The sequence below is a fragment of the Pelodiscus sinensis genome, chromosome 4 (assembly GCF_049634645.1).
Source record: "Pelodiscus sinensis isolate JC-2024 chromosome 4, ASM4963464v1, whole genome shotgun sequence".
NCBI lineage: Eukaryota > Metazoa > Chordata > Testudines > Trionychidae > Pelodiscus > Pelodiscus sinensis.
The window spans coordinates 91,688,480-91,715,446 of record NC_134714.1 but is presented as its reverse complement, the minus strand read 5'-3'; the positions used below and the strand labels follow the sequence as shown (position 1 = coordinate 91,715,446).

Genomic DNA, 26,967 nt, shown 5'->3' with positions numbered 1-26,967 from the left:
CTACACAGCTATCTCCTACGTTCATCTCCACTTCAGTCCAAGTGTGTACATTTTTAATATACAAGGCAACCCCTCCTCCCTTTTTTCCCTGTCTGTCCTTCCTGAGCAAGCCGTACCCTTCCATACCAATATTCCAATCATGCGTCCCATCCCACCAGGTTTCTGTAATACCAATGATATCATAGTTGTATTTATTGGTTAGCAATTCCAGTTCTTCCTGCTTATCACAGGAATAAGGTCTATTCCAGAATAGACCTCCTGAGGTCTATTCCAGCCTTGTGATTCTATGATTCGAAAGTCTTGAGTAAATATGTCCTTCCTTATCTTCCTATGCCTTTACATTCACATGAACATATATAAACAGCTTGTTATTTTCTGCAGTTGAACATAGTTTCCTTATGCTCATCTATTTTTTGACCTTGTTGTGCTGATTAGTTCTTCATAGAGCTCATATTCTTCCTCGTTAGTAGAGTGTTTATATTTATATAAGTCTTCTGTGTATTACTTTATATAACTCTGGTTAACCTTATAGTCCACAGCTGACATTTACTCTAGTTTGAACTAAACCAGGATAGTTTTCATGTAAAACATTGCTAAATATGTATTTAATGTTCCCATTTTCATAGATGCCCCCACAGATAGGAATTGAAGTTGCATTTTTCTCAGAGTATATTACAGTGCCACAAACACTAATATCAAAAACAGTTGATTGCTCCATTCTAGATCTCACCCTTGTTAGTATTTCAAATTCTGATAATATTCTGATCAGTATACATTAAATGTTTCTTCAGTCCTGTTTCTCATACCTGGCTCATTTGATAAAATTAGGTTCAGAATTGTCTCCAATCCCATAGTCTGTTCAGCAAAATAGATAAGTTTTCCGTTAAAAGCATTTTCGGAAAAGAGCATCTAGATTGGCATGGATGCTTCTCTGCAAAAGCACTTTTTGCAGAAAAGCGTCCGTGCCAATCTAGATGCACTTTTGCGCAAAAAAGCCCTGATCGCCATTTTAGCCATTGGGGCTTTTTTGCACAAAACAGTACTGTGCTATCTACACCGGCCCTCTTGCGCAAATGATTTGCGCAAGAGGGCTTTTGCCCAAAAGGGAGCAGCATAGTATTTCCGCAAGAACACTGACAATCTTACATGAGATCGTCAGTGTTCTTGCAGAAATTCAAGCGGCCAGTGTAGACAGCTGGCAAGTTTTTCTGCAAAAGCAGATGATTTTGCAGAAAAACTTGCCAGTCTAGACACAGCCATGCAGAACAAAGCCCACCAAAGAGCAACATCTTTCAAAACATCTGCTACTGCTACATTATTCTGTTTAAGCACCCTCCTCAATCCGTGCCTTAACTGCCATCATATTTTCTTATTTTGCCCTTCCACCGTGCTCCTCACCTTACCTGGTTTTTCAGCTCACCCATATGTCACCTCACCATTCCAGAGAAAGTCAGTGGCACTTGGTCTCCTAGGTCACTTAGACACTTTAATTTTTTTCCCCGAGGAGCTACAGTCTTTGAAGTCTTTCTTTGGGGCTGATCCTAACCCATTGAAGTCAATGGGAGCTTGCAACTTTGGCACTATGGAAGCCAGCATAAACACTACTGAAACACATCTAGGAATTGGAGGGATTGTGAACCACACCTAGCAAAATAGGGACCTTCTTTTGTGGGGTTGGTGTACTGGATTCTTAGACATTGCAGATGAGAGCTGAATCTATTTGCCCTATTTTGCTGCTGCACCAACAAGTCAAGCAACGTAGCCTAGGGAAGATGAACTAAACTGGGTGACAGGAAATCCTGCATTTATCTCTGCTAGTTATAATTCTGGACACTTTACAACCCTTGTTATCAAACAAAGCCTCAGACCTCAAGTGTAGACATCAGTCAAGTATTAACTCTGCATTTTACAAATAAGTGTCACATAGTCACTTCAGGAAAAGTTGGGTCTAGAATTCAGGTCTCTTATCAGGGAGGCACAAGTATTATACAAGCAGTAATACTCCCTTTGGGTATGTCTACACTACCACCCTAGTTCGAACTAGGCTGGTAGTGTAGACATACCCTTTTAGAGTGAGTGTGCCAAACCTATGGCCTTAAATTACCCTCTATCCAATCACTTCTATAATCACTAGTTGCAATCCCTTTCCAGAGCCAGGAATAGAAACCAGGATTCCTGACTTCAAATGTTCAGTTGATGCTGGTGTCACAGATTGGCAGGTTTGATGGCCAAGAGGTTTGCCTCTTTGTGCTACTGAAAAGATGATGACGACTCAGGAAAAAAGTGATTAAAATGGAAAGTTGCAGAGGGGATTATATATGTTTGCCTTCCAGCTGTTTGGTTTATAGTCCTCTTCTGAGAGAAATGAAAGAGAATAAATGTATCTCTGGATTTCTCAGCCCTGCAATTCTGCAGCTCCACTGTTGTCCTCTGCCTTTGGCATGCAGTTGGCACTATGTGATCTCATAGTATCGTGCAGTATTGTAGACCTTTTTTTCTGCTGCCTAGGAAGAACCACTAGATCCCAGACTGAGCTGAAAATGATGGTAGTATGGCTACATAGAAGAAAAGAGTCAAACTCCTGAAAGGCAGATGGGTAGCTGATTAAGTTAGATATATGACATAGGAAGGAATGCAGGTTTGGAGGTGTCCTTAGTGGTGGTGATAATGTGGACATGTTCAATACCAAGGATTATGAATGAAAGCTATTAGGATGATACTCAAAAGCTAAGAACCATTTCTGTGTGCTTACAGATTAGGGCTCAGATACACAGCTGATGTAAACTGGCATAGTTGTATTGAAATCACTCATTGAAAGCATTGACAAATTGCTCAAACTACAACAGTGATGCTCAGAACAAATATTCTAGTGTTATATAAAAGCCATGTGAAAATGAAAAAGTAAAATCCTTATAAATATAAATTATTTTCACTAAATATTGTTCTGCTCTTAAAGAAAAACCTCAGTTTTCAAATTTGAATTTCTTGGTCATTTGAGAGAAACTGTTTTAGATTGAAAGATGCTAAATGGCTTAATGTGTTCAAATATAAAACAGATTATTTAATGCAAAAAATAAATGTAAAAGATATGTCCAGGTAACAAATAACATAGAATAAAATTATGAACATTTTCCCATCACATTTCATAAAGAGATATTTATTTATACACCCCAAACTCTACCTAGCTCCCATTGAAGCTATTGGAAAGACTTCCATTGACTTCAGTAGAAAATGGTTCCCATCCATAATTGTTTTTAAACTATAAAAGGGACAAAGGGTATTTCCCATCCAAAATCTGCCAATCTTCATTTTATTTGAAAGGAAATATCTATTGACGATGAAGCATTTTGTTTCCAAGGTTGTCACTAGAAATAGAGAGGCAACTATTCATATCTATATTGTTACAACAAATTAAATCAAAATAATACATGGCATTTTATTCTGACCATGAAGCAGAACTCTGAGAAGAAACACTCTAGCCAGTACATGCCCAAGAGAATACAAATAAAGTAATGATTTATTCTTAATGGGTCAAATCTTTAAATCCTAAATCCAGTTAATTGTTTACCATGAACAAATTGTTTAACATTTATTTCCTTATTACCTACAGCCTTCTTGTTACTTACTACTGCTACACATTACTATTTCTTGGAGTATTTACTATTCATTATTTGTTATTCTCATAATTGTTTTTGATCACGGACTGGTCAACTCCCAAATTTTTCTAGACAGTTGTGTGAACACGTCTAGTGTGCATATTTGTGAGACTGTCTTTGTACAAGTATTTACAGTATGTTGCCCTTCCACGTTCATTCTGGAAAACAAAAAAATGTAATGTTTGTGGAAAGCCAAAATAGATTAGTAGTTTGTTACTGAAATGAAGGTTTGCAAATGTAGTTTTCAGGTTCTACTTGGGCAAAACTCTCAGGGCACATCTGCACAGCAGTGTTATTTCGAAATAACAAAGTGAGCATCTACATGGCAAGCCTGTTATTTTGAAATAATATCAAAATAAAGAGCATCTTATTCCAGATTCTGTGTAACCCTCATTTTACGAGGAATAATGCCTATTCTGAATTAGCTATTTTGGAATAGGATGTGTGTAAACAGGACAGCTGGAGTTATTTTGAAATAAGAGGACTCCAGGAAATCCCACAGGTACCCTGTTGGCCACTCTGTCCATGCTCATCAGAACTCTATAGTTCCCTTTCCCCTGCAGCCTTTAAAGCTGCAGCCACAAGGGAAAGGGGTTGTGGCACACCAGGCCCTGACAGCTGTGAGCCACAGAGCAGCAGCCTGCACAGATGTCCCTGCTGCCATAATTGACCCCATTGCTCCCACTGAGCCTTTCACGGCTGCAAAGGAACCAGCAGCCAGCTTCCAGGACCCTGCCCGGGGATGAAAGATGCTTGCGCCTTCCTGGTCTGGTGCAGAGATCCTGGGCCTCACTGATGTCTGCGGAGCGGAGACAAATCTGCAGGATCTCCACACCCGACACAGGAATGTGGCTGTCTGCAGAGGGATGGCTGACAGCCTGGGAACAAGGGCCACATACGCACCCAGGAGCGAGTGCACATGAATATCAAGGAGCTCAGGCAGGCCTGTGCCAAGGCCAAGGAATGCAGCTCCTACTCCAGGGTGGCACTGCAGGCCTTCCCATATTATCCCCAGCTCCACCACATCCTGGGGAGGGCACACACAATCCCAGCCCTCGTTGTGGACTCAGGGCTGGAGATGCCCATTGAGTGTGTGGGGGAAGGGGGGGAGGGAGACAGAACCAGTGTGGAACAGGAGGAGGAGCAGCAGCCAGATGAGGCCAACACCAGCTCACTGCCTGCCAGCCCCGAAGTCATGCTCACCTTGGAACAGGTACCCCCCCACCCAGGATATCTCCCAGGCATCGTCCGAAGCCAGAGAAGGCCCTTCAGTTGAGTGCCATTATTTTCCCTCAACACACATGAATGGAGGGGATGGGTGGTGAGGAGCAGCAGCACACTCCTCTCTCAGGCTGGGGATCGCACAGTAACTTGTGCATGTGGAGCTCCAGTCGGAGGCACACAGAGTCAGGAGGCTGCAACAGTGGATCCTTGTTCTCTGGCTCACAGGGTGTCTAAAGAGGCCTGCCTTACTCCTGACAACCGGGTGGAACACCCTCCCACCACAAGCCATCACTAGCAGGAGGCTGGGGACAAATGAGACACACACACACACACACACACACACACACACACACACACACACACACACACACACCATGACCACTCTATTGGTGCAGCATCCACTCTTGGGGACAGCACAATGAGGTGGAGGAGCATCTGCCACTCGTGCGCATGCACACGCACGAACACACACCCTGCCCCACTCTGCTCCAGTGGGCAGGGATAAAAGCCCTCTCTCTGTGGGACTCTGCCACTGCTGGACCTGGCATGTGTGTGACAAGGAGGGAGGCTCAGCTGCCCCATGGCCATCCTCCCACCTGCAGGCTCCTAATCTGGTCAGCAACTTTCCCATGCCTGCTTATCCCTGGGATGTGGGGGTAGTAAGATCCCCTCCCTCCCTTGGGACATCTGTGTCCCTGCAGGAAAGGGCCCACTGTCTAGGCCACAGATGGCCTTGCTCAAAGCACCTCGCTTTTGTCTGACCTAAGATCTTTCGGTCTTGGCTCAGAAATTAGGCTGGCTTCAGGCACAGTGTCTCCAGGGGAGACTGCCCTTCTCTTTGTTCTTCGCAGCTGGACCAGCTGTAAGTGGGGTGCAAGGCCCATATCCTGTGCCATCCTCATGATCATATGGCCTCAGGTGAGCCCACAAGGTCCTCCAGTGGGAGCACATCACCAGCCTGCATGCCCTGCAGCACACCCTGGACTGGCAGGACCGGAGACTGCAGGAGGACCTGCAGCTGCGCTGCAACACCTGGCAGGGCCGGACCATGTGTGCGGCTTTTACTACCATCCTTGACTGCCTGGTGGCTGCTCCTGCTGCCACTCCTGATCCTGATCCCACCCTGCTCCTGCCCCCGCTTGTGTTCTCCCTCTAGTCCCCTGTGGTCATTGAGGACCCCGCACAAGAGGTGGGGGGGGGGCTCGCAAAGAAGGCACCACTCCCAGCCCCAGCCCTGAGACTCTCCTCCTGCTCCCGGGTTCTCTCCCATGTCCCTCCCCAGTTAAATAAATAAAATAACAGAGTTCATTGTTCAAAAACAAAAGTGTGGTTTATTGTTTCTGCAGGGAAGGGGGAGGGGGAATGGAAAGGAGGAAGGAAGGGAGGGCAGGGGAGGCAAGGGGTGTGGGAGGAAAGGCACACAGGGCCACTGGGGGGAGTGTCTTGCAGCTGGCCTGGCTGAAACTCTCCCTCAGGTCCACTCGGATGCGCACAGCCCCCTGATGGGCCTGCCAGATGGCAGCCATGCTCAGCTGCTCGAAGGCTCTGGTGAGCCACTTGGCCTCTGCTTCCCGCCCTGGCAAGAATGTCTCCCCCTTATGTTCACATAGGTTGTGGAGGACACAAATGTAGCCAGCACTTGGAGGACTTCCATGCACTGAGGTCCAGCCGGGTGAGGAGGCAACAGAACCTTCCCCTTCAGATGACCAAAGGCACCCTCCACAATGCAGGCCCTGCTTAGACTGGAGTTAAAACGTTCGTTGGTGGGCTCAAGATGTCTTGTTTAGGGCTTCATCAGCCAGGGGAGCAGAAAGTAGGCTGTGTCCCCATGGTGCACATGGGTATGTCCACGTCCCCGACTCTGATGGTGCAGTCAGGAAAAAAAGTGCCAGCATGCAGCTTCTGGAAGAGGCTGGAGTTGCGGAAGATGCAAGCGTCGTGTGCCTTACCCAACCACCCAACATAGATGTCCGTGAACTGGCCTCAGTGGTTGACAAGGTCTTGCAGGAGCATTGAAAAGTATCCCTTCTGGTTGATATATTTGGATGTCTAATCATTGGGGGCCCAAATGGGGATCTGGGCACCATCAATATCCCCATGCAGTTGGGGAAGTCTATGGTAGAAAAGCTGGTGATGATGGGGTCCCCGTTGCTCAGGTTGATGACCCTGTGCAGCAGGATGGTGTTGATGGCCTTAACCATCTGTAGAAGGAGACATACAGTGAATAACAGGGGGTAGCCAGGGCCCTCAAGAGGTCCCTGAGCCCAACCTTCCCCTCCCCCCACACACCAGGAGCAACACCGACTTGCTTCATCCCCTGGCAGGGCTTTGTGAAGGCAGGACTGAAAAACCTCCTGGGGAGGGAGCTTCCATCACCATCAATCACCCCCCTTCCGTAGGGAACCCCATGCCAGCAGTTCACCACCCTCCTGGGACAATAACACGAGAGCACCATACCTGCATGACCACGGTCCCAACGGTCACTCTCCCCACACTGAACTGGTTCCTCAAAGAGCAGTAGCTGTCCAGCATGGGGAGCGTCCAGAGGGTGATGGCTACCCACTTCTGGAGGGGGATGGCAGGTCTCATATGGGTGACTTATTGCCTGAGGGCAGGGGTGAGCCACTCACATAGCTCCAGAAAGGTGTCCTTCCACATGAGGAAATTCTGGAGCCACTGCTGGTCATCTCACCACTCCAGGATGAACCGGTCCCACCAGTCAGAACTGGTGTCCAGTTGCCAGAAGCAGCAGTGCACGGTGTGCAGGGGAGGGTGGGTGGGGTCGAGCTGCATGAGCAGCACCTGGAGAGAGGTGAGGAAGTGCACCGCAATGAACTGAGGGTCCTCCTCCTGCAGAGCCATGAGGGCAGCCTGCAGAAATTGCAGCAGGAGGTGCAGTATGCCATATAAGAGCTGTTGACTGCTTGGTGGCAGGTTCAGCTCTATGGCAGGAGTACTGTGGTGTCCCCAAGTGCAACCAGAGTGCGTACAGAAAAGGCTTTGCTGGCCTTCAAGGATGTAGGCAAAGGAGAAGAGCCTGAGACATGACTGTACAGGGCCAGGGCTGGGGGGGTCTTTTTAAGCATGAGCCTCAGATAGCCTCAAGCAGCAGCTATGGGAAGTGAGTGCTGTCCTGATGCCCTGCCTGAAGCATTTCCGGGTGGCCTTAAATGCAATTCAGACTCCAATGAATGTGGATGCTCTATTTTGAAATAGCTCTGGGTGTTTCGATGGGCATTTGCTGTGTAGACGCGCTATTTTGAAATAGGCCATTTTGGAGGTTTCTTCTGAAATAACTTATTCCCAAATAAGTGGGCATTGTAGACGTGCACTCAGTGACTCGAGGAGGTTTTTGACTGTTTCAGGTACTGAGTAAAAATTGAAAAAGGACTTCAAGATTTAGTGCTGCACATTTATATAACAACTTTTTTCTCAATGCTTCGTTGTCTTAGATCCAAATCTCCATTGCCACAGAAAACCCTTTGGGAGCCGATTACAGAAAAGTGAAAATCCATAATTTTTCCTAACTCTTTCATTAAAATGAGTTGGGGGTGTTGCCCCCTCTTGAAGAAACAAGACATTTGCCATCCAGAAATGTGCACAGGCTGGTGGATTGTGAAGATGCCTATTAGTGCACCTCCCCTTCCTCTCAGATGATACGTGTTATCCACCTTTATAAAAAATACAAATATTGCTAAACATGAAAGCCGTTTATTCTTTAAAAATGCAAACACTCCCAGGACTAGATCCTTAGATATGTTTGAAGTCTTCTTGCTGAGCACCCCAGGAAGGAATCTAGGTGGCTTTCTGCTATCTTTCAACCATGCTGATTTTGGGGAAGCCAGAACTAGTTTATCACCCCAGTACAAATTAGAGCAAGTCAGCTTTAACTTCCCCAGTTAATAAAGCTCTGTAGGACAAATTGCTGGAGTGTAACATCTTGTGCCCCCAATCTATCCTCCTCTTTCTCATCCCTGGTACATCTATCGCAAAATGCTAGCAGTAGCTGTATGCCTAGTTAAACTGTCTTTACTTCATGTAGGAACCACCTTGCATAATTCCCAGACAGACAATTTAAGACAGTCTTCCATTTCTTTTTCAATGCAAGAACAATTCCAGGGAACAAAGCAAGGAGCAAGATCTGGCCCAGAATATCACAGAGATTTGTTTCCAAAAAGATGTTTAACAGAATCATCTTGCAAATGCTGTCATCCTTATTCTGTCTTTACCCCTGTGTTTTTTTCCTCATTGGGCCAAATCCTGAGGTGAACTGGCTGAACACTTACCTTTCCCACAATTGTTAGTTGTCAATTGCACGTGCCTTTCCCTCAGCTGATTCACTAAGAACCCCTATTCCTAGGGCAGGCGGTATGAGAAGTTCTTAGTAGCATGGATAGTGATTACAGAAATTGTACTTCCATGGGGAAGTAATGGGCCAAAGGGCTGTGTAGACACAACAAGCGTTAGTATGGAAAACCTTGGGGGGACCAAAAGCTCTGCTCTTTTCACTCATCATGGATTTAAGGTATTAACCATTTAAGCCACCTCTTTTCTCCAGACTAATTTCATTTATGAAGTCTAAATCCATCTGAGTTTGCATCAAGGAACAAATATACAAAAATCTGGCTTAGAGCATTAATATATTTCAGTGATCTGCACTTGTTTTGCAACATGATCCATCAAATCACATGTGGAAGAAGGAGCAAAACACCCCAAAACTAAGGCTGTGTCTAGACTGTCAAGTTTTTCCGCAAAATCATCTGCTTTTGTGGAAAAGCTTGCCAGCTGTCTACACTGGCCGCTTGAATTTCCGCAAAAGCACTGAGGATCTCATGTAAGATTGTCAGTGCTTTTGCGGAAATACTATGCCGCTTCCGTTCGGGCAAAAGTCTTTTTCTGAAAAACTTTTGCGCAAAAGGGCCAGTGTAGACAGCAGAGATTTGTTTTTCGCAAAAAAGCCCCGATAGAAAAAATGGCAATCGGGGCTTTTTTGCAGAAAAGCGCGTCTAGATTGGCCACTGACGCTTTTCTGCAAAAAGTGCTTTTGCGGAAAAGCGTCCTGCCAATCTAGACGCGCTTTTCCGGAAATGCTTTTAACGGAAAATCATTTCCGGAAAATCATGCCAGTGTAGACATAGCCTTTAACAGATTCACTAGAATGATCAAGTATCAGAGGGGTAGCCGTGTTAGTCTGAATCTGCAAAAGCGACGAGGAGTCCTGTGGCACCTTATAGACTAACTGAAGTGTAGGAGCATAAGCTTTCGTGGGCTTTCCACCTCATCATCTCCAGCCTGATCCTGGCCTGTATATTTATTCCTGCCTCTGGAAATTTCCACTACATGCATCTGACGAAGTGGGTCTTTGCCCACGAAAACTTATGCTCCTACACTTCAGTTAGTCTATAAGGTGCCACAGGACTTCTTGTCACTAGAATGATCCTAGACATTACCTAGAAGAGCTAGACTGAATGGTATAGTGGAACTCTAAGGCTGATTTTAACAATCCTGTGAATCAAAAATGCATAATAATTTCGGCCTTTATTTTGCTATGAGCCACCTAAAAAGACAATGGCAACATTTCCTCTGATTCTTATGACCAGACGAAGCCCTCTGTGGCTATCAAGCTGCCTTCTCCATTGTTTGTTCCCAGGCTGGTTCTGAAATGTGAATGTATATTTTTGGCATTGCTGGAAGACAATTATTGATCTAGGGGAGAGTAACTCAGCCCAGGAGTTTCACTTTACAGCTCAATATAACCTTCTAGGTCTAGCAGAATGCCTTGACTCATTCTTTCTAACTCATTAGCTTTCGGATGCATTAGTCCTTACATATACAATCTAGTAGATTATGTTTCAGAACAAGGGTAGCTCATTCAAAGTACCTTTCTAAAGCTCTTGGTCTCTGTTGGTCCCACCTTTTTACCTTGACTTAAGGTACATCTACAAAAGCCACTTCTTATTTCAAAATATTTTTCAAAATAACAGGCACGCTATTTCGCCATCCTGGTAAATCTTGTTGCAGGAAGGATAAGGGATGGGTCAAAATAGCACATTATTTCAAAATGTGTCACTGTGTAGATGTGCCAAATTTCAAATAGCTTATTTCAAAATAGATTTGAAATAAGATACACAATTTTCTTAGCAAAAATTGTGCATCTTATTTTGAGTTGAGACACATGCTTGATGCACTTGCTGTTTTTAGAATTAATCCAATATGTTTTAATCTAAAATACTTTGTGGAGTTGTATTGCAATATATTACCATGTGGAAGATCCATGGGTACCTCACCTAGCCAAATTGTGTGGTTTTGTTATACAGTTTTATTCCAAAATTTTACAAAAGGAAGCCTTTGTGTCATTTGTGCCTAGAGCAGGGGGCTGGACTTGATGACCTTCTGATGTCTCTTCCAGTTCTATGATAAGGGGATGGTTTGAGAACATGATCTTGGTAAGTAATTGACCATTCATTATCAGTGGGAAATAGGTCAATGGAGTTACTATAGAGAACTTTCTGGTGTCTGGCTGGTGAGTCTTGCCCACATGCTCAGGGTTTAGCTGATCGCCATATTTGGGGTCGGGAAGGAATTTTCCTCCAGGGTAGATTGGCAGAGACCCTGGAGGTTTTTTGCCTTCCTCTGTAGCATGGGGCACAGATCACAGCTGGAGGATTCTCTGCATGTTGGGGCCTTCAAAGTATTTGAAGGCTTCAATATCTGAGACATAGGTGAGAGGATTATTCTAAGAGGGGTGGGTGAGATTCTGTGGCCTGCACTGTTCAGTAGGTCAGACTAGATGATCATAATGGTCCCTTCTGACCTTAAAGTCTATGAGTCTGAGTCATTCTGTATAGATTATGACCATGTTCTCTGTTGATGAACACCCCCAGAGTTTTTGATCCAATCTTCAATTCTAATTTACAGCCTTTTTTGTTCTCATTTTATGATCATAACTCACATGAAGGGCCAAACTAATTCAATTACTCTCTGAAATTATCTTCATCAGGGTGAATGTGATTACTCTGGATTTAGTAACATAATATTTATTACCATTCTGGTTCCAATCATTATATAGCTATTCCAGTTTCATGTCTTCAACTCTGACCAGTACCAAATGTTTCTTAATAATGGGGAAACTCTGGTGCTTAGTATTTGATTATGTCCTGAAGAATGAGTATCAATAGCTCTTATTCCTTTTTATCCCAGCTAATGAAATAGTAGATTAAACACTTTTTATTCTAACCATTTTCTGACTCCGACTACATCTGAAGAAGAGGGCTGTGCCCACGAAAGCTCATGATACAATCTACATGTTTTGTTAGTCTTTAAAGTGCTACCAGACTATTTATTGTTTTTTAAGTTTATCCTGTACAGACTAACTCAGCTACCCCTGAAGCTTCCGACTACATTGTTTGCCTCTCTGGTATATTGTGAAGATGAGCTCCGCATGATGATAATGTAGTGTGTTTTTCTAAACGTATTTCCTTCTCCCAGAGTTGAAGGGTGGTTTCATTAGGTATTTCTTATTTGGTCACGTATTAGGAGAAAGGTTAATTAGCAGCTCCTGACTGACCTTTACAGTACTCTTCGTTATTTAGTGTGTGATTATTGTGTCACTTCTTATTCATCTCCTCTCTAAACTAATTACAGGCAGTCCCCGAGTTACGCGGATCCGACTTATGTCGGATCCGCAGTTACGAATGGGGATTTTCTTGCCCCAAAGGACTGGAGCGGCGGGACGCCTGGTCCCGCCGCCCGCCTCCTCCGGGGCGAGAAAAGCTGCTCCCCGTCTCCCTGGTCTTCTGCGGGAGCCAGCAGACCAGGGAGACGGGGAGCAAAGCGGCGGAGGACCCGGGACCAGACCCGTGGCCGCTTCCAGATCAGCTGGAAGCGCCGCGGGTCCGGCCCCGGGTCCTCCGCCGCTTTGCTCAGCGTCTCCCTGGTCTGCAGACCAGGGAGACGCTGAGCAAAGCGGCGGAGGACCCGGGCTGGACCCGCGGCGCTTCCAGCTGATCTGGAAGCACCGCGGGTCCGGCCCCGGGTCCTCCGCCGCTTTGCTCAGCATCTCCCTGGTCTGCAGATCAGGGAGATGCTGAGCAAAGCCACGGAGGATCCGGCCGGACCCACGGTGCTTCCAGCTGATCTGGAAGCGCCGCGGTCTGGCCCGGGTCCTCCGCCGCTTTGCTCCGCGCCTCCCTGGTCTGCTGGGAGGGGACACAGCTAGTGCCCCCCCCAGCAGACCAGGGAGACGTGGAGCAAAGCCCGGGGCCTGTGGTAGAGCAGGTGGGGCGCTGCCGGTTGGTCCCGCAGCACCGCTCCTTGGCGCTACTGGACCAACCTGGCAGCACCCCAGCTGCTGTGCCCCAGGAGTCCTGATTCAGCTGCTGCTGATCAGTTTCAGCAGTGGCTGAATCAGGACGCCTGGGGCAGAGCAGCTGGGGTGCTGCTGGGTTGGTCCAGTAGCACCGAGGAGCGGCCGCGCTACTGGACCAACCTAGCAGCACCCGAGATGCTCTGCCCCAGGCATCCCCAAGTTAGCTGCTGCTGAAACTGACCAGCATCTGACTACGGGAAGCCCGAGGCAGAGTTGCTCTGCCCCGGGCTTCCTGGAATCAGCTGCTGATCAGTTTCAGCAGCAGCTGACTTGAGGACACCTGGGGTTCTTAAGTTGAATCTGTATGTAAGTCAGAACTGGTGTCCAGATTCAGCCGCTATTGAAACTGATCAGTTTCAGCAGCGGCTGAATCTGGATGCCAGTTCCGACTTACATACAGATTCAACTTAAGAACAAACCTACAGTCCCTATCTTGTACGTAACCCGGGGACTGCCTGTAGTCCTAATAGTCTTTTTAATGTCCCTTTATGTGGATGCCTTCTCCTTTTTCTGATCACATTGATTGTCCTTCGCTGGACTTTTTCTATTTCTTTGGAGATGCACTGACCAGAACTGAACCTAGTATTCAATGTGAGAGCATACCGAGTAGTTTAGAGGCAATCTCATATCTTCATTATTATTTTCTGTCCATTTTTTAATATGGATCTTGCCTGCTCTATTAACCAATGTGCTTCGCAGAGTTTGCATGTGTGTTTGTACTGTGCTGCTCGCAATAGCAATTTATACACATATAACTAATAGCAGAATTTGGCCTGCAATGGCTGCAGCTACATGTACAACTTTAGGCATGCAACCATGTATTCATTTCTGCATGATTACCAGGATTTCTCACCACTGCATGCTTGTATCTTTAAGCCTTAAGACAGAGGAATTCCTCTATCTTTTCATACTCTTCCCATATTTATTGAACTAAGTATTTTCACCAAAAACAGCATTCCCTACACCCATTCCCAAACAATCTGATACCAAACAATTACACTCTGTTTACTTTTATTCACTATCCCCTTCCTCTCTTTTTGTGCTCTTCACATAATTTCCAGACATTTTAAGCAAAGACTGGGGCTCTTATCAGTGAAAACATGTAGAAAATGGTGGATATCTTTACAGTGTATTTCAGCATTCTTAGTTCTTTCTGGCTGAAATTCAGAACACTCATGGAAAATCTAATGAAATAAACTAAATGTCTTAGAACCATTGGATTTGCCAGGACAACCCAGGGGCAGGATACCGGCAACACTATACACCCCCCATCCTTGGAAATTGGATTTGTGACCCATATAAACTATGTGTTGGAATACTGTGTAATCATGGACCCAAGTGATGAATCATCTCTTTTCACTCAATCAACATTACCTCCTGAACACTAGTCCATCCAGAACTTACACAGCCTACATAGAGATTAGTAGGAGTTTATCCTCCACAGAGAAGGTGGCAAACATATTTTCACTGCTGAGTAACATAACACGAGGCATACAGATAGTTCGGAATGGCTTGCTAGTTCGAACTATCTAGCCCGTGCCGCGTGTAGCCGCGCGGCACGGGGTTCGAACAAGCCGGCATTTAAAAATGGCGCCGGCCGGCTTATGCAAATGAAGCCCGGGAAATTCAAATCCCGGGCTTCATTTGCAAGTGCAGTATGCCTACATTACCCCGCTAGTTCGAACTAGCGGGGTAGTGTAGACATACCCTTAGGGACAATTGTGGGAAGGCATTAATGGATTAGTCTGGCAATCAGGACAGGGACACTAAGAGCATGGGGTTGTATCTCTTGCCATCTTGGCTAACAGCCACTGATAGATGTATCCACCATGAACTAATCCAATTCCTTTTTAAACCCACTGATACCTCTAGTCTTCATAACATCCCCTGACACTAAGGTGCAACCATCTTGTTTTCTCTACTGCATGCTCTGCAGGGACTTGTAGGCTCAAAGCTGGCGAATTTACAAAGACCCTGAATGTCACATATTCTAAAACAGTCTATCAAAGCATTAAGCACATGTTTACTTTAAGTCAATGGGAATATTTGCATGCTTAAAGTTAAGCTCATACTTGTATTCTTGGAGCCAAGGAGAGAGAAGATAACAATGTATCTACAGGGAGCCCTGTATCCCATGGAATTCCAGCGTGGGTGTTCTATCTCAGCAGCAGCATGGGGACACAATCCAGCCGTAATTAGATCTAGATATGGTTCTCAGATGTAGTCATTACTTCTATATTTAGACAAACTACCATTCATCACTGTACGTTGCCTACCATATGCAAACATAGAAGGTTAGAAGGTTGTACAGGAGAGTGAAAATCAGCATTGTGCATGGTCTTGAGAATTAATTTGGTCCAAAAATTCTTAAACACCTATTTGGTGATACTGTTTTAAATGCTTATATTCATTGTATAAGAGCACAGTCCTTTCAAGTTGAGGAATAGTTATACCACCAGCAAGTTGAAATAGTGTTGACCATAAAGACAAAGAGAATTTCTTGTAAGTCTAAGATTTATACCATTTACTGTTTCTCATCCCATCCCATTTTATTTATCCTTCACTAAGGGTACGTCTACATAGCATGCTTATTTTGAAATAAGCTATTCCAGAAGAAAAATTCTGATATAGCTTATTTTGAAATAGCAGGTCTATACTACAGGGAAGCCTCAAAATTATTCCAAGGCAGGCTTCCCTAATGTGGATGTGCTACCTCAATTTAGAGCCCAGGAGGCACTGGGGAGTAATTACTTTGAATGGCCCTGAGGAGGAGCTATTTTGAAATAGCTGCAGTGGAGCGTCCACGCTACCACTATTCCGAAATAGCTATTTTGGAATAGGCGTTATTCTTTGTGGAATGAGGTTTACAGAAGTTGGAATAAGCTGTCCATTATTCTGAATTCATTTCAAAATAACGGAATTGCCATTTTTTTGGAATAATGATCACATTATTTTGGAATAATGATCATTATTCTGAAACAACGCAGCTGTGTAGACACACCCCTAAGGTACTGAAAGAGAAGATAGACTTCAGGTTTCCTGAGACTCTTCAAGATTGATTAGTAAAGTATAGTCTCCCAGCTGTCTTTAATATGTCTCAGTATTGTCAGAACATGATGATAGCATTGCAACAGTCTGAAGGTATTTCAGGAAACATGAGGATAAGATAAATGTGTTTAATTTCTTAAACCGGGATAGGAGGTTCATGTTCAAAGTAGAGCACGCACCTAATTACTTTGCTGAAATGGCTACCTAGTTCAAATGAAACAGAATAGGCTCAAGAAAATTTGGATTGTTCCATGAATATCAGAAAGGCTTACAAATTTAGCAGCCAAGCAAGACAAATACCGGACACTTCCACCAAAATTAGAAGTGAACTCTTATCCCCAATGCCTGTTTTGCCTGTGGTCATCCATTAACTTAAGGCTAGTCCTGTTAATAAAGCAGTGCATTTCAATGAGCTGTGCCAGAACAGCTATTTTGCTTGTCTTAGCTTAAAAAAATATGATGAAACAGGCTATTTCCATTCATGTGTGTACATGGGATGGGGCGGTGTCTGTGTGCTTCTCATATTAAATCCTATGTTAAGCCTTTTGTGAAGCATTAATATGTAAAAGCTGATCCCTCACCATCTAATCCAGTCTAATTAAGGTTTGGATGCATTATTAATTTTGCCACACATCTGAGGCTCCCTTTTATCAAACAAAAAACCCCACCCAAATCCCTTGGGGAATCATTAAATTGTGAAAATGGCTTCATCATTCATGACAGAAAAATGGAAGGACTTCGAGCCATATGGCACAGGGAGCAGCACCAGCAGTCACCCTCCTGAGTGGTACTTAAAAGGCCCTGCAACACAGTGGGGTGACAGAGACTTCTTGTTGCTTTGTGCCGTGTTGGCTGTTCTCAATGAAAACAGAAGAGGCCTGGAAGCACAGTCCAGTTCAAGCTCAATAGTTTTGAAATGAACATGAAGTGAGGAGAAGGCAGGAATAGCCTCAGGAGTTCTCTTATATTATAAGGTCAGGAAATAGAACCTGCATAACCAACCGGAAATAAAACATTCCTACATATCCCAGGTATAGTACGACTGATCTGTTGTTTGTTAAAAATAATAATACTGTATGTTAGATATAAGAATACTTCTGTTACTTCTATATACCAAAACTGTGGAATAATTTGCCCTGCAAAAAAGTGAATAGAAAGATATTAAGATTCATTCACACTTTGAATTCAGAATTCCTTAGTTTAGGAAGATTTGTCTTAAAATTATTATTATTATTATTGGTATTATTTATTATATTTAGTTTCAGATCAGTGACAAAAATAATTATTTCACTCTCACTGTAACGCCACAATTCATATTAAAATATTTCTGATTTCTTGGGAAGAAATGCATTGATACATCTCTATGGAATATAGCTCAATTTATTCAGGTTAGTAATCCAGTGGAATCAAAAGGATTACTTGCTGTGAAAATTCAGGAGGTCACAGGTTGCTTTGTATATTTCTATTTAATCCGTCATGAAAAAATGCTATAGAATTGAATAGAAGTTAAATTAACAAAGGTCCTACAGAAATTCAGAAGCATTCTGTGAAGTAAACTAAAAACATATTAGGCCAGCTGCTTACCCATTTACACCAGCTAAGAATATGACCCAGGGGATTTAACAGAAAAGGAGAACCTTATGTCGTTATATTTCTTTCTCTTTTTAAATCATGATCTTCTCTGCTATATTTGATATGATTTTGTCATAAGGGAAAGTTCTAACATCTGAACACTCACAATTTAAAATGCTCCTGACCTTCTGTTTTAATCAACAGAAGCCTTGCAACTCTTTTATCATTTGATTTTCAAAAACTAAATTTTCACAAACAATGACTGTAGTAATTACTAAATAGATCTTTTTTTTTCTGCTCATGACCAGTTGTGCATCTGACTGTCACTTGGATGTTCAAGTCTGTATTTGCATGTACAAACACATATATTACTTTTCTACATTAAGCATGAAATTGCACACATGGGACTAGTTCCTCAGCTAGTGTAAATTGGCATAACTCCATTGACTTCAGAGGGCCTATCCTGGTTTGCACTATCTAGCTATCAGTGGTGAAATCAATCTGTGGTGAAGTGAAGGGAGTTTTGATATTAACTTGGATGGAGCCAAGATTTCACCCCAGATTTTTAGCCCACTTTGGAAAGTGGTCTCATTTTTTCCTATTAAAAATCCTATTTTAACTATCCCAGATTATTAGAATTCTACTTGGTGACTGCAGCAAAACAATATGAAGGTGACCTGAAGTGATATTACAGCTCCACACGTTTTCACTTAGGTGTTACAGCACAACAGATACGTGAAATCACACGTTCTCAGCGCTCTGTAACATTCACGAAGGTGTGAGTGTGGAAGAAGACTAAATTCAGGATTTCATTACATTTTTAGTTTAAAGCTAAACTACAGAACATGGAGACTATTTTTCAAGTTACCACTCAGCAGCACTTAAGTAATAGTTACATCTTTGCAGTATGCACAAATAATAACTAATCGCCACAGTACCCCTAGTGTGTTTTTGGTTCATTGCAGTGGTTCAGTTACAGGCATGGGATTGGATATGGAAGGCACAAGGAATCTCTCCTCTCTACTTGTATGATTCTGCCACAATGACAGGAGTATTCCCTCCATTCACCTCCAAAGTGCCCACAAGAAGACTGGGAGGGAGCCCACATGCCTCTCCCTGCACTCTCCATTGGCATGGACCCAACACATCAGAGGAAATAGTTAACATCAGTTCACTTCACTTATGTGCCAGTGAGCTCTGGGGGGAGGGGGGGGGGAGAATCAATCTCCTGTAGCTTCCCATTAGGCAGTAGACCCTCCACAATGCAGCACCTGCCTAAATGTGGCCACCGAATCCTAAATTATTTTTTCCCCGCCATTGATCAGTGTTAGTACAGGATACGAACTCGAGAGTTCTTGTTCTCTGGTCCTTTTGTCACCTCGTTAGACAGTGTTGCTACTGCAAGGTGGGGGGCTGCTTTTGTAAATGCAATGTCATGAGATTTTATCATTTTAGTCCAGATTCTGCATTACACTCCAGACACTTTATACCACGTAGGTGATACAAAAGAGCCAGATTTTCCAACTCATCAGTGGAGAATATCGTGATGGAAGTGGGACCACCCAGCAGGTGTACACCCAGTAGAGTTGACTTGTGTGCCAACTACTCCCCTAGTATAGGGAATAGGATACATGGGAAGGGAACTGATAGAACACCACTACACTATCACAGTCTTGCATTGATTTAAATCTCTCTAGGGTATCTGCACTTGTGGCACAAGGTAACACAGTTGCTAGGCTGCTCCTAAGAAATGATGGGTCTGGATTGGCACAGAATAAATGATTGTAACTGCATCAAGCAGAGGTCAGACTCAAGAGGAGACTGAGTCCTTTGACTTAAGCACAATCATTCATTTGTTAAGATTTGCAGAACTGGGTCCTAACACTTCATGATGAATTTTTAATCAATTGATATATAGGTGAAACAAAAGGTATTAGCTTCTCCGGGCTATAGTACAAGGGCAATGCTCAGAAAATTCTCAATATAGTATCACTGCTGCACTACAGTGAAATTAATTATAAAAAAATAATTGCTGCATTGTTGCACCAGAGTATGCCACCTCCACATGGTTATAAAACACCTATACATCTTAGTCATCAATTCTATATAAGACATTTTTGAATTATAAGAGCTCAAGAACTCCCAACCCACAAATTTCTTTCTTTCTTTCTTTCTTTCTTTCTTTCTTTCTTTCTTTCTTTCTTTCTTTCTTTCTTTCTTTCTTTCTTTCTTTCTTTCTTTCTTTCTTTCTTTCTTTCTTTCTTTCTTTCTTTCTTCATAAAATCTGAATCAGTGTATAGTGCATTTGTTTTAAAAATCTCTATGGGTCTGAGATTAACCATGATCAGCTTCAGCCAAAAGTTATTTTTATGGCCTAATTATAAACTCAGGGCTAGGGTTAGAGAACAGTCAGCATTTCCTGGTGTGCTATTCACTTAGACATTCTGAAATGCAGTCAGTCCTAATGTTAGGCACTTATGGGGAGCTACTAAAATACTGGCATTCAAACCTTTAAAAGCATTCAAATATGATTTTCAGTTCTTTGAATTGGCAACTTGCATTGTGAATTATGACTCAGTTGGTTTAACAATTCAGAGAAACATTGACAAAGTTCTGTTGTGGAATTTTCTTGGTTTCACTGATAATAAGAATATGATTTTGTGCTCGTTTCCTTCCCTACTTCCTTGGGATGCCTTTTGCTATCTGTTATCCTATGGAAATCCAGAGTGATTCCAAGAAAACCAATAAATAATAATTAGTGCTCATTTCTAGACCTTTGGCCAAATCGTATAAGCCTGAATCTACTAATCTTGCATGGTAGCATCAATGGGCATAGTATTGTAACTGATCTACAGCATATCTGTGCACATGCATTTTTTCTAGGGTAGTTCTTGGAATCCATCTCTATTTTGCCCTAGCATCCCTAAGGGCCCTACACCATGATAACATTTCTTCCTGCTACATATATATCTCTCTGCCAATCTCATTGCTTCCATTTCCGGTATAAATTAGCTCTAGGAGGAAAGTACTGTTGTTCAATGTGCATCCCCTCCAGAAGTGAGCTCACTAGTTCAAAAACATTCCCAGAGCCAGACAATCTGGGGAGAAAGAAACCAAAGTTAGCCCTGATGTGTGGCAGAGCATTGCCATCAAACTGCCAGAATGGTCCCCTGTGCTCCATGCTATTAGTATCTTAACATTTAATCAGTGGAAATATTATCTTTATTTTTTCATGAACGTCACTTGCAGGGAGTGTGAGGCCTTGGGACTCTGCACTGTGCAACCCGAGGTTCCTGTTCTCCTAGTGTTTGCAGGGTGACGTCACATTAATATCCTCCAATGCCAGAATGTCCTCTGGGATGAGCAATCTCTCTAACATTCTAGCCAATGAGATCTCTGTTCCACTTTTAACTACTATACAGGGAGATGCAACATTTCAAACTCCTTGTTAAAGATGAGCTTTTGGCACTTAGGGACTTGTCCTGATTTTGTAAAGTGCTGATTACATCCTTCCACTCCAGCTCATTTGATGGAGTGGAACTTTCCCACAGAAGTGCATGATCCTATATATTTTTGTTAGTCTCTAAGGCTGTGTCCAGACTCAGGGGTTTTTTCGAAAAAAGTAGCCTTTTTTCGAAAAAACCTCACCTGCGTTCAGACTCAAGCCGCGTTCTTTCGAAATTAAATCGAAAGAACGCGGCTTTTCTTTCAATGGCGGTAAACCTCATTTCACGAGGAAGAACGCCTTCTTTCAAAAGTTCCTCTTTCGAAAGAAGGCGTTCTTCAATGTAAATAGGGCTTCTTCGAAAGAGAGCATCCAAACTCACTGGATGCTTTCTTTCGAAAAAGCAAGCCGCATTTTCGAAAGTTCAACGTGCAGTCTAGACGCTCTCTTTCGAAAGAGGCTCTTTCGAAAGTATCTTTCAAAAGAGCCTCTTTCGAAAGAGGCTTGCAGTCTAGACATAGCCTAAGGTACCACAGGATTACTCATTGTGAATACAGCCTGGCAGTCTCCAAGGGTATGTTTACACAGCCGCATTATTTTGGAATAATTGAAGTTATTCCGAAATAACAAAATGCATGTCTACACAGCAAGCCATTATTCAGAAATAACCAGCACTTAGAAACACATTACAATGCCCTTCAACAATACAAATAAGAATGAAACATACAAAGCCAAACCCACCTCCAATTACTCATGCAAACAGTCCCATTGACTTCAAAACTGAAAATCTCTTCGGAGTCAACAGAGGACGATCCAAAAATATACTTTTGAATTGGCAAAGACCCATTATTTACTGTGTCACTACTGTCAGTCTTGTAAATGTATTTATCTTTGAACTGAAACATCAGTATAATTATAAGGACACCGGATTTCTTATTTAAGAACAAACACTTCTTGAGGAGACAAAAATCTCACAGTTGTAATGTGAAAGTAATTGTGATCCAAACGAGCATACAAAAATAAATAGATAAAACAGATACCAGAAATCTTGATTCAAACCTTCATGTCTTAAGACGCTAAATGTGAACCTGAAAAACTCACTGGGAATTATATTCATGGTAATACATGTGAGATTGAGGCTGCAAATAAAGTAGAAAATGAGCCAGTGCACAGCAACTGTCTTGATTTCTGCAATTAGCAAAGAAATCCATGATCCCAGTAAAAAGCTCCCTATTGATTGACCAGATGAAAAATAAATAGCAGCAAGGGCTTGGCTCAGCATTGATGATTCTTGCTTGGCAGGAAGCAGTAAACACTTTAAAACTGGGCGAGTTGAAGATGAGGACAGCTTTAAAGGCCTGGCTAATGTGTTTTGGTTCAACAAATTGAAATATTCTCCTACTGAAACTGAAAATGAATGGGTGGTAGGAAGAATTCCATGATGTGAACATGAGTGTGTTTTAACTGAAGTTTGATTTTTCCATATTTTATAAATTAATAACATTTTAGAGCTATGCCAAATCCTCATAATTAAAGCTAAAAATGGGCTGCTGGACTGAATCTTAATGTCAAACAAGCAAGATTTTGCATGCTCAGAAGCACCCTGCCAATAACAAATGAAGTGCCTGGTGACTCCCCCTCCCCTTCTCCTTGGCACTCCTGGAAACTAGGTGTGTCTCTGACTCTCATGCTATTCCCATTGGTCTCCCTGACAATGAGTCATCTTTTTCTCTTTAGCTCATGACTAAGCCTGTAGTACTCTCTGTGGAAGATGGTGAATTATATTGTGTTGCAAAATTTAAAAAGCATACCTGATCTTAGTTTCCTAGCCTCAGAGCCACTAGAATTTTCTGAGCTGCTGTATATGCAAGCAAAAAACCATAATTTCTAAGACTTTATCATTGAATACTAGAACTGAAAGGGACCTCAAGAAGTCATCAAATCCAGGCCCCTGCCCTCCTGGCATGACCAAGCACCATCTGATCATTGCTAATAGATGTTCATCTAACCTAGAAACATACAACACATGGACATAATGAGGATCCTAATAAAACACATTATTATATGTGATGGTTCCCTTCTGAATGGATGTTCTGCTGGTTGAAATTACTGTGCTTCAGCTAGCATGTGGAGCTACACTGCAATTACTGGAGGAGCAGGCAATCACCTAGAAGTTCATGGAGTGATGTTAATCTATACCCACTAAAGAGAATTTGTGCATTATTGGGCAGTGAGGTACAAACTGAGCATTGAGTACAATTCTGTATAATTCTGTTCATGTTCTTGAAAATTTCCTATTCGACTCCATTGCACAAATTCATCACTGATGAAAATGGTGGCGATAAGGCTATGACTAGACTACAAAGATAAATCAGAAAAAGAAATGATTTACTTCCAAAAGAGGCTTTTCTGAAATGTGGCCTGTCTACACAGGACCAAATTTCAGAAAAAAAACATTTCGGAACTTCCCTTTTCCTAATAAAATGATGTTTACAGGGATGCTGTCAAAATGCGTCCGGTATCCCAGAAAAGCTCTGCAGTCTAGATGTACCATAAGTTACACATCTTATAAGAAATAAGGTTTAAGTAACTTATGCTGATTTGGAACAGGGATGTTAACTGTTAACTAGCATGAGGCTTACCAGTATGCTTACCAGTTAACCGGTTCTTGCTGGTGAACACCAGAAGCATCCAGCCACACCAGGCAGAAGCAGCCCCAGCAGTGGGGCCCCACAGATGCAGCTATGGTGAGGAGGGGCAGTGAGGTCAAGCAGTAGGCCTAAGTTAAATGGTTAAACAGTTAAGCACCGGCATTTAACCATTTAACCATTTTAACAACCCTCATTTGGAAGTCTTCTGGAATGCAGAACAAGTCTAACTGACGCTGAATTACTATTCTGTGGGGATTAAATTCTGCCCTCACCTAAGTAGCCATATCTCACTGTGACTTCATTTAGGCCTTGGAATGGTGTGCATATAAAAAAGCTAGATTCTCAGACCTCGCTGAGTAGCACTTCTCTTCCTATTTCAATTGAACACATGGGTGGCAGCATCTACCTTTAATGTGTGCAAACTTGCTTTATCTGTACATTTTCTGCTGATACTCTTCACTTGTGTCCTGTGATATTAACATAAATGTTTCCCACACATTGAATGTAAAATCTGTGTAAGTGCTATTACTTTGCCATTTACAACTACTTGCACATGTTTTATAAGGCACTAGTATCTCAACTGGATGTGTCATTTACACCAACATTTACATCACTGATGAATTTATCTCCAAGATTACCCTGGCTATTACAACCAGTACCGTGATTCTGCTCTCTGTTGTGCTGGTGTTAACACAGACTACCGTGACTGACATGACTTAGATTACTCTAGATTTACAGCAGTGTAATGGAGAGTAGAATTTAGTTCACATATTCCAGGTTGCATATTCCATTACAGGGTTTTTCCTGGTGACGTCCAGGGCTTTTCCACCAACTGGATCCACTTCTGATTGCAGTTCTATTTTTTATGAAGCTGTATTGAGTAAATTACTTAAATGGAATTGCCCTAGGATAATTAAAAATGAATTTGGCTTGCTGGGTCAGAGCCTACAGTCTTTATTAAGGCAAAACTGCCATTAAAATCAGTGAATGATGGACTGAATGAAGATTACAGGATTTGGCACAGTAAGGAAGACAAAGGTGTTGTACTTAGATGGACAAAGGCCATTTAGATTGTAATTTTTTTTAATTGCCTTTTATATTTCTGATCCATTTTTTGAAAGATGGAGAAAGGAATGTTTTAACTAAAAGATAAAAACATATTGGGTTACCATTTATATCAATACTGTGCTTTTGTTTTATTTCTAAAATCATGGTCCAAAATGACCATTGGTGTAAATGGACATCAATAGAGCTACACCAATTTACTCCACATTCTCACCGTTCATTGATTTATCTTCTCTTGGGAGCAGAGAGCTCCATTAAAACTGTGGGCTTGGCAAATATATTGTGTCCTTATTTTTTTTAACAAAAGAACATATACAATGAAATTCTCTCACCAGGCTAACCCTCCTAGACCTACCTTTGATGTGACACTTCAGAGATGAGCAAAAACTGTATTTTCCTTTTCAATATTCATTTGTAACTAGTCCATCTCTCAAGAAGAGTGGCACTAGGACCTTTCCTACCTCTCCAGATGATGAGTCTGTGGCAATAAGGATGGGTATGAATCCCTCCTGTGTCTTGAATACTCAGTGGATCTAATTAACAGGTGGAATCACACTCTGGGTGCTTGAAATATTGCCAGACTCCATAGAAACGAATCTTTAAGAACCTGCGCCATCTGCACTTCCTTTTCATTGTACAAAGCTCATTGAAACATGTTTTTCTTCCATTTTATTCAGAATGGATTATATTCAGTTCAGTGTCAATTAATAACTACTGATATCTGCTATTTTCCCCTGTTCTTTATAAAGAAGATCGCGTCTAAATACATAAAGAGATTCAAGCGTCCTTTCAACCTTGAAAAATTCTCTGGTGTTAATTTTAGTGACATAGGGAACAGAGCAAAGTAAAATAATAGCAACTTGGTTTTAATATACCTTCTAAAGGACAAGAAACAAACACAAAAGCCATATAAATTCACAAAATAATTGTAATGGCGATAAAATATAACGATCGCCCGATTCATTTTCATGGATGTTAAATGTTTGTTTCTGGCCCTTTCAAATGATTTTATGATTATTATTTCCAGAGCTACAAAGCAAAGAAACACTGACGCATTGCCGTACCCCCATGCTTTTCAGCAATATGCCGTTACAGAGACGCGCCCATGTGACTTGAGTTAAATAACAATTCCTGGCTGTATAAACGATTGCCTCACTATACTGCAGTGCCAGCTACAAATGCTGGCAGGGGCCAATTTGTTACGCTGGAGTTGTATTAGGTTGCTGATGCAGCGAAGCAGAGTCTAACACATTGGGTCTGGTCTACAGAAGGTTCCTGTGAGTCGAGTTTTCGCGAAGGAAAGAACCCGTCTGCTATTGCCCCTCGGTGTCCAACAGCCGAGAGAAGAGAGGGAAGCTTCCTTTACTCCGCATTCAACAGATGACCCTTGTAGGAAACCATCAGCAGAAGAGCACTAACGAATCAGACCCCCTGCTTCGTCTGCCTTTTCTATAAAAGCGCCTGCAATTAGACTGGCTGTTTTCAGAGTCAACGCCTAACCACAGCAATCCGATGTGTAATATACATGTTTCTGTGTACGTACAGTGGAAGCAGATCGTCATTACCTGTTAGCCGCTAGTCTGGATGCGATATATCCCCCCGGGATTTGAGTGATTATATATCCCCAGAAAAAAGAGCCATGGATCATGCCAACTGTTTCAGGATCCCAATTAAACTTCGCTTTCTTCCAGGTGGAACCGCAAGGAGACGGGGGAGAAAGAAAACAGGCAGTATGTAAAAGCAGGCCACGCTAAAGCACGCATTGATAATAGCTTAACACTAAGCAATATATTTGCGGGATTTCGATTAACGTTGAACATGCCCATTTATTCGCCGGTCAGATATAGAAATGATCATCGAGTCGCTTTAAAACTGGTCTGCAGAACACATGTCGTACAATACCTACAAGAATCTTGTACCGGTGCTGGAGGGGAGAGG

At 42.7% G+C, this 26,967-nt stretch overlaps 1 protein-coding gene across 1 annotated transcript in view; it reads right to left on the bottom strand.

Annotated features, from left to right (window-relative positions):
* The window catches only part of SLC17A6 (solute carrier family 17 member 6), a 61,672-nt gene that overhangs the window by 29,732 nt on the left and 4,973 nt on the right, over window positions 1–26,967 (bottom strand). The window contains exon 3 of the mRNA XM_075927750.1: window positions 26,595–26,713. Within this exon, the coding sequence (XP_075783865.1) occupies window positions 26,595–26,713 (119 nt within the window). The remainder of the gene's footprint in view (window positions 1–26,594; window positions 26,714–26,967) is intronic.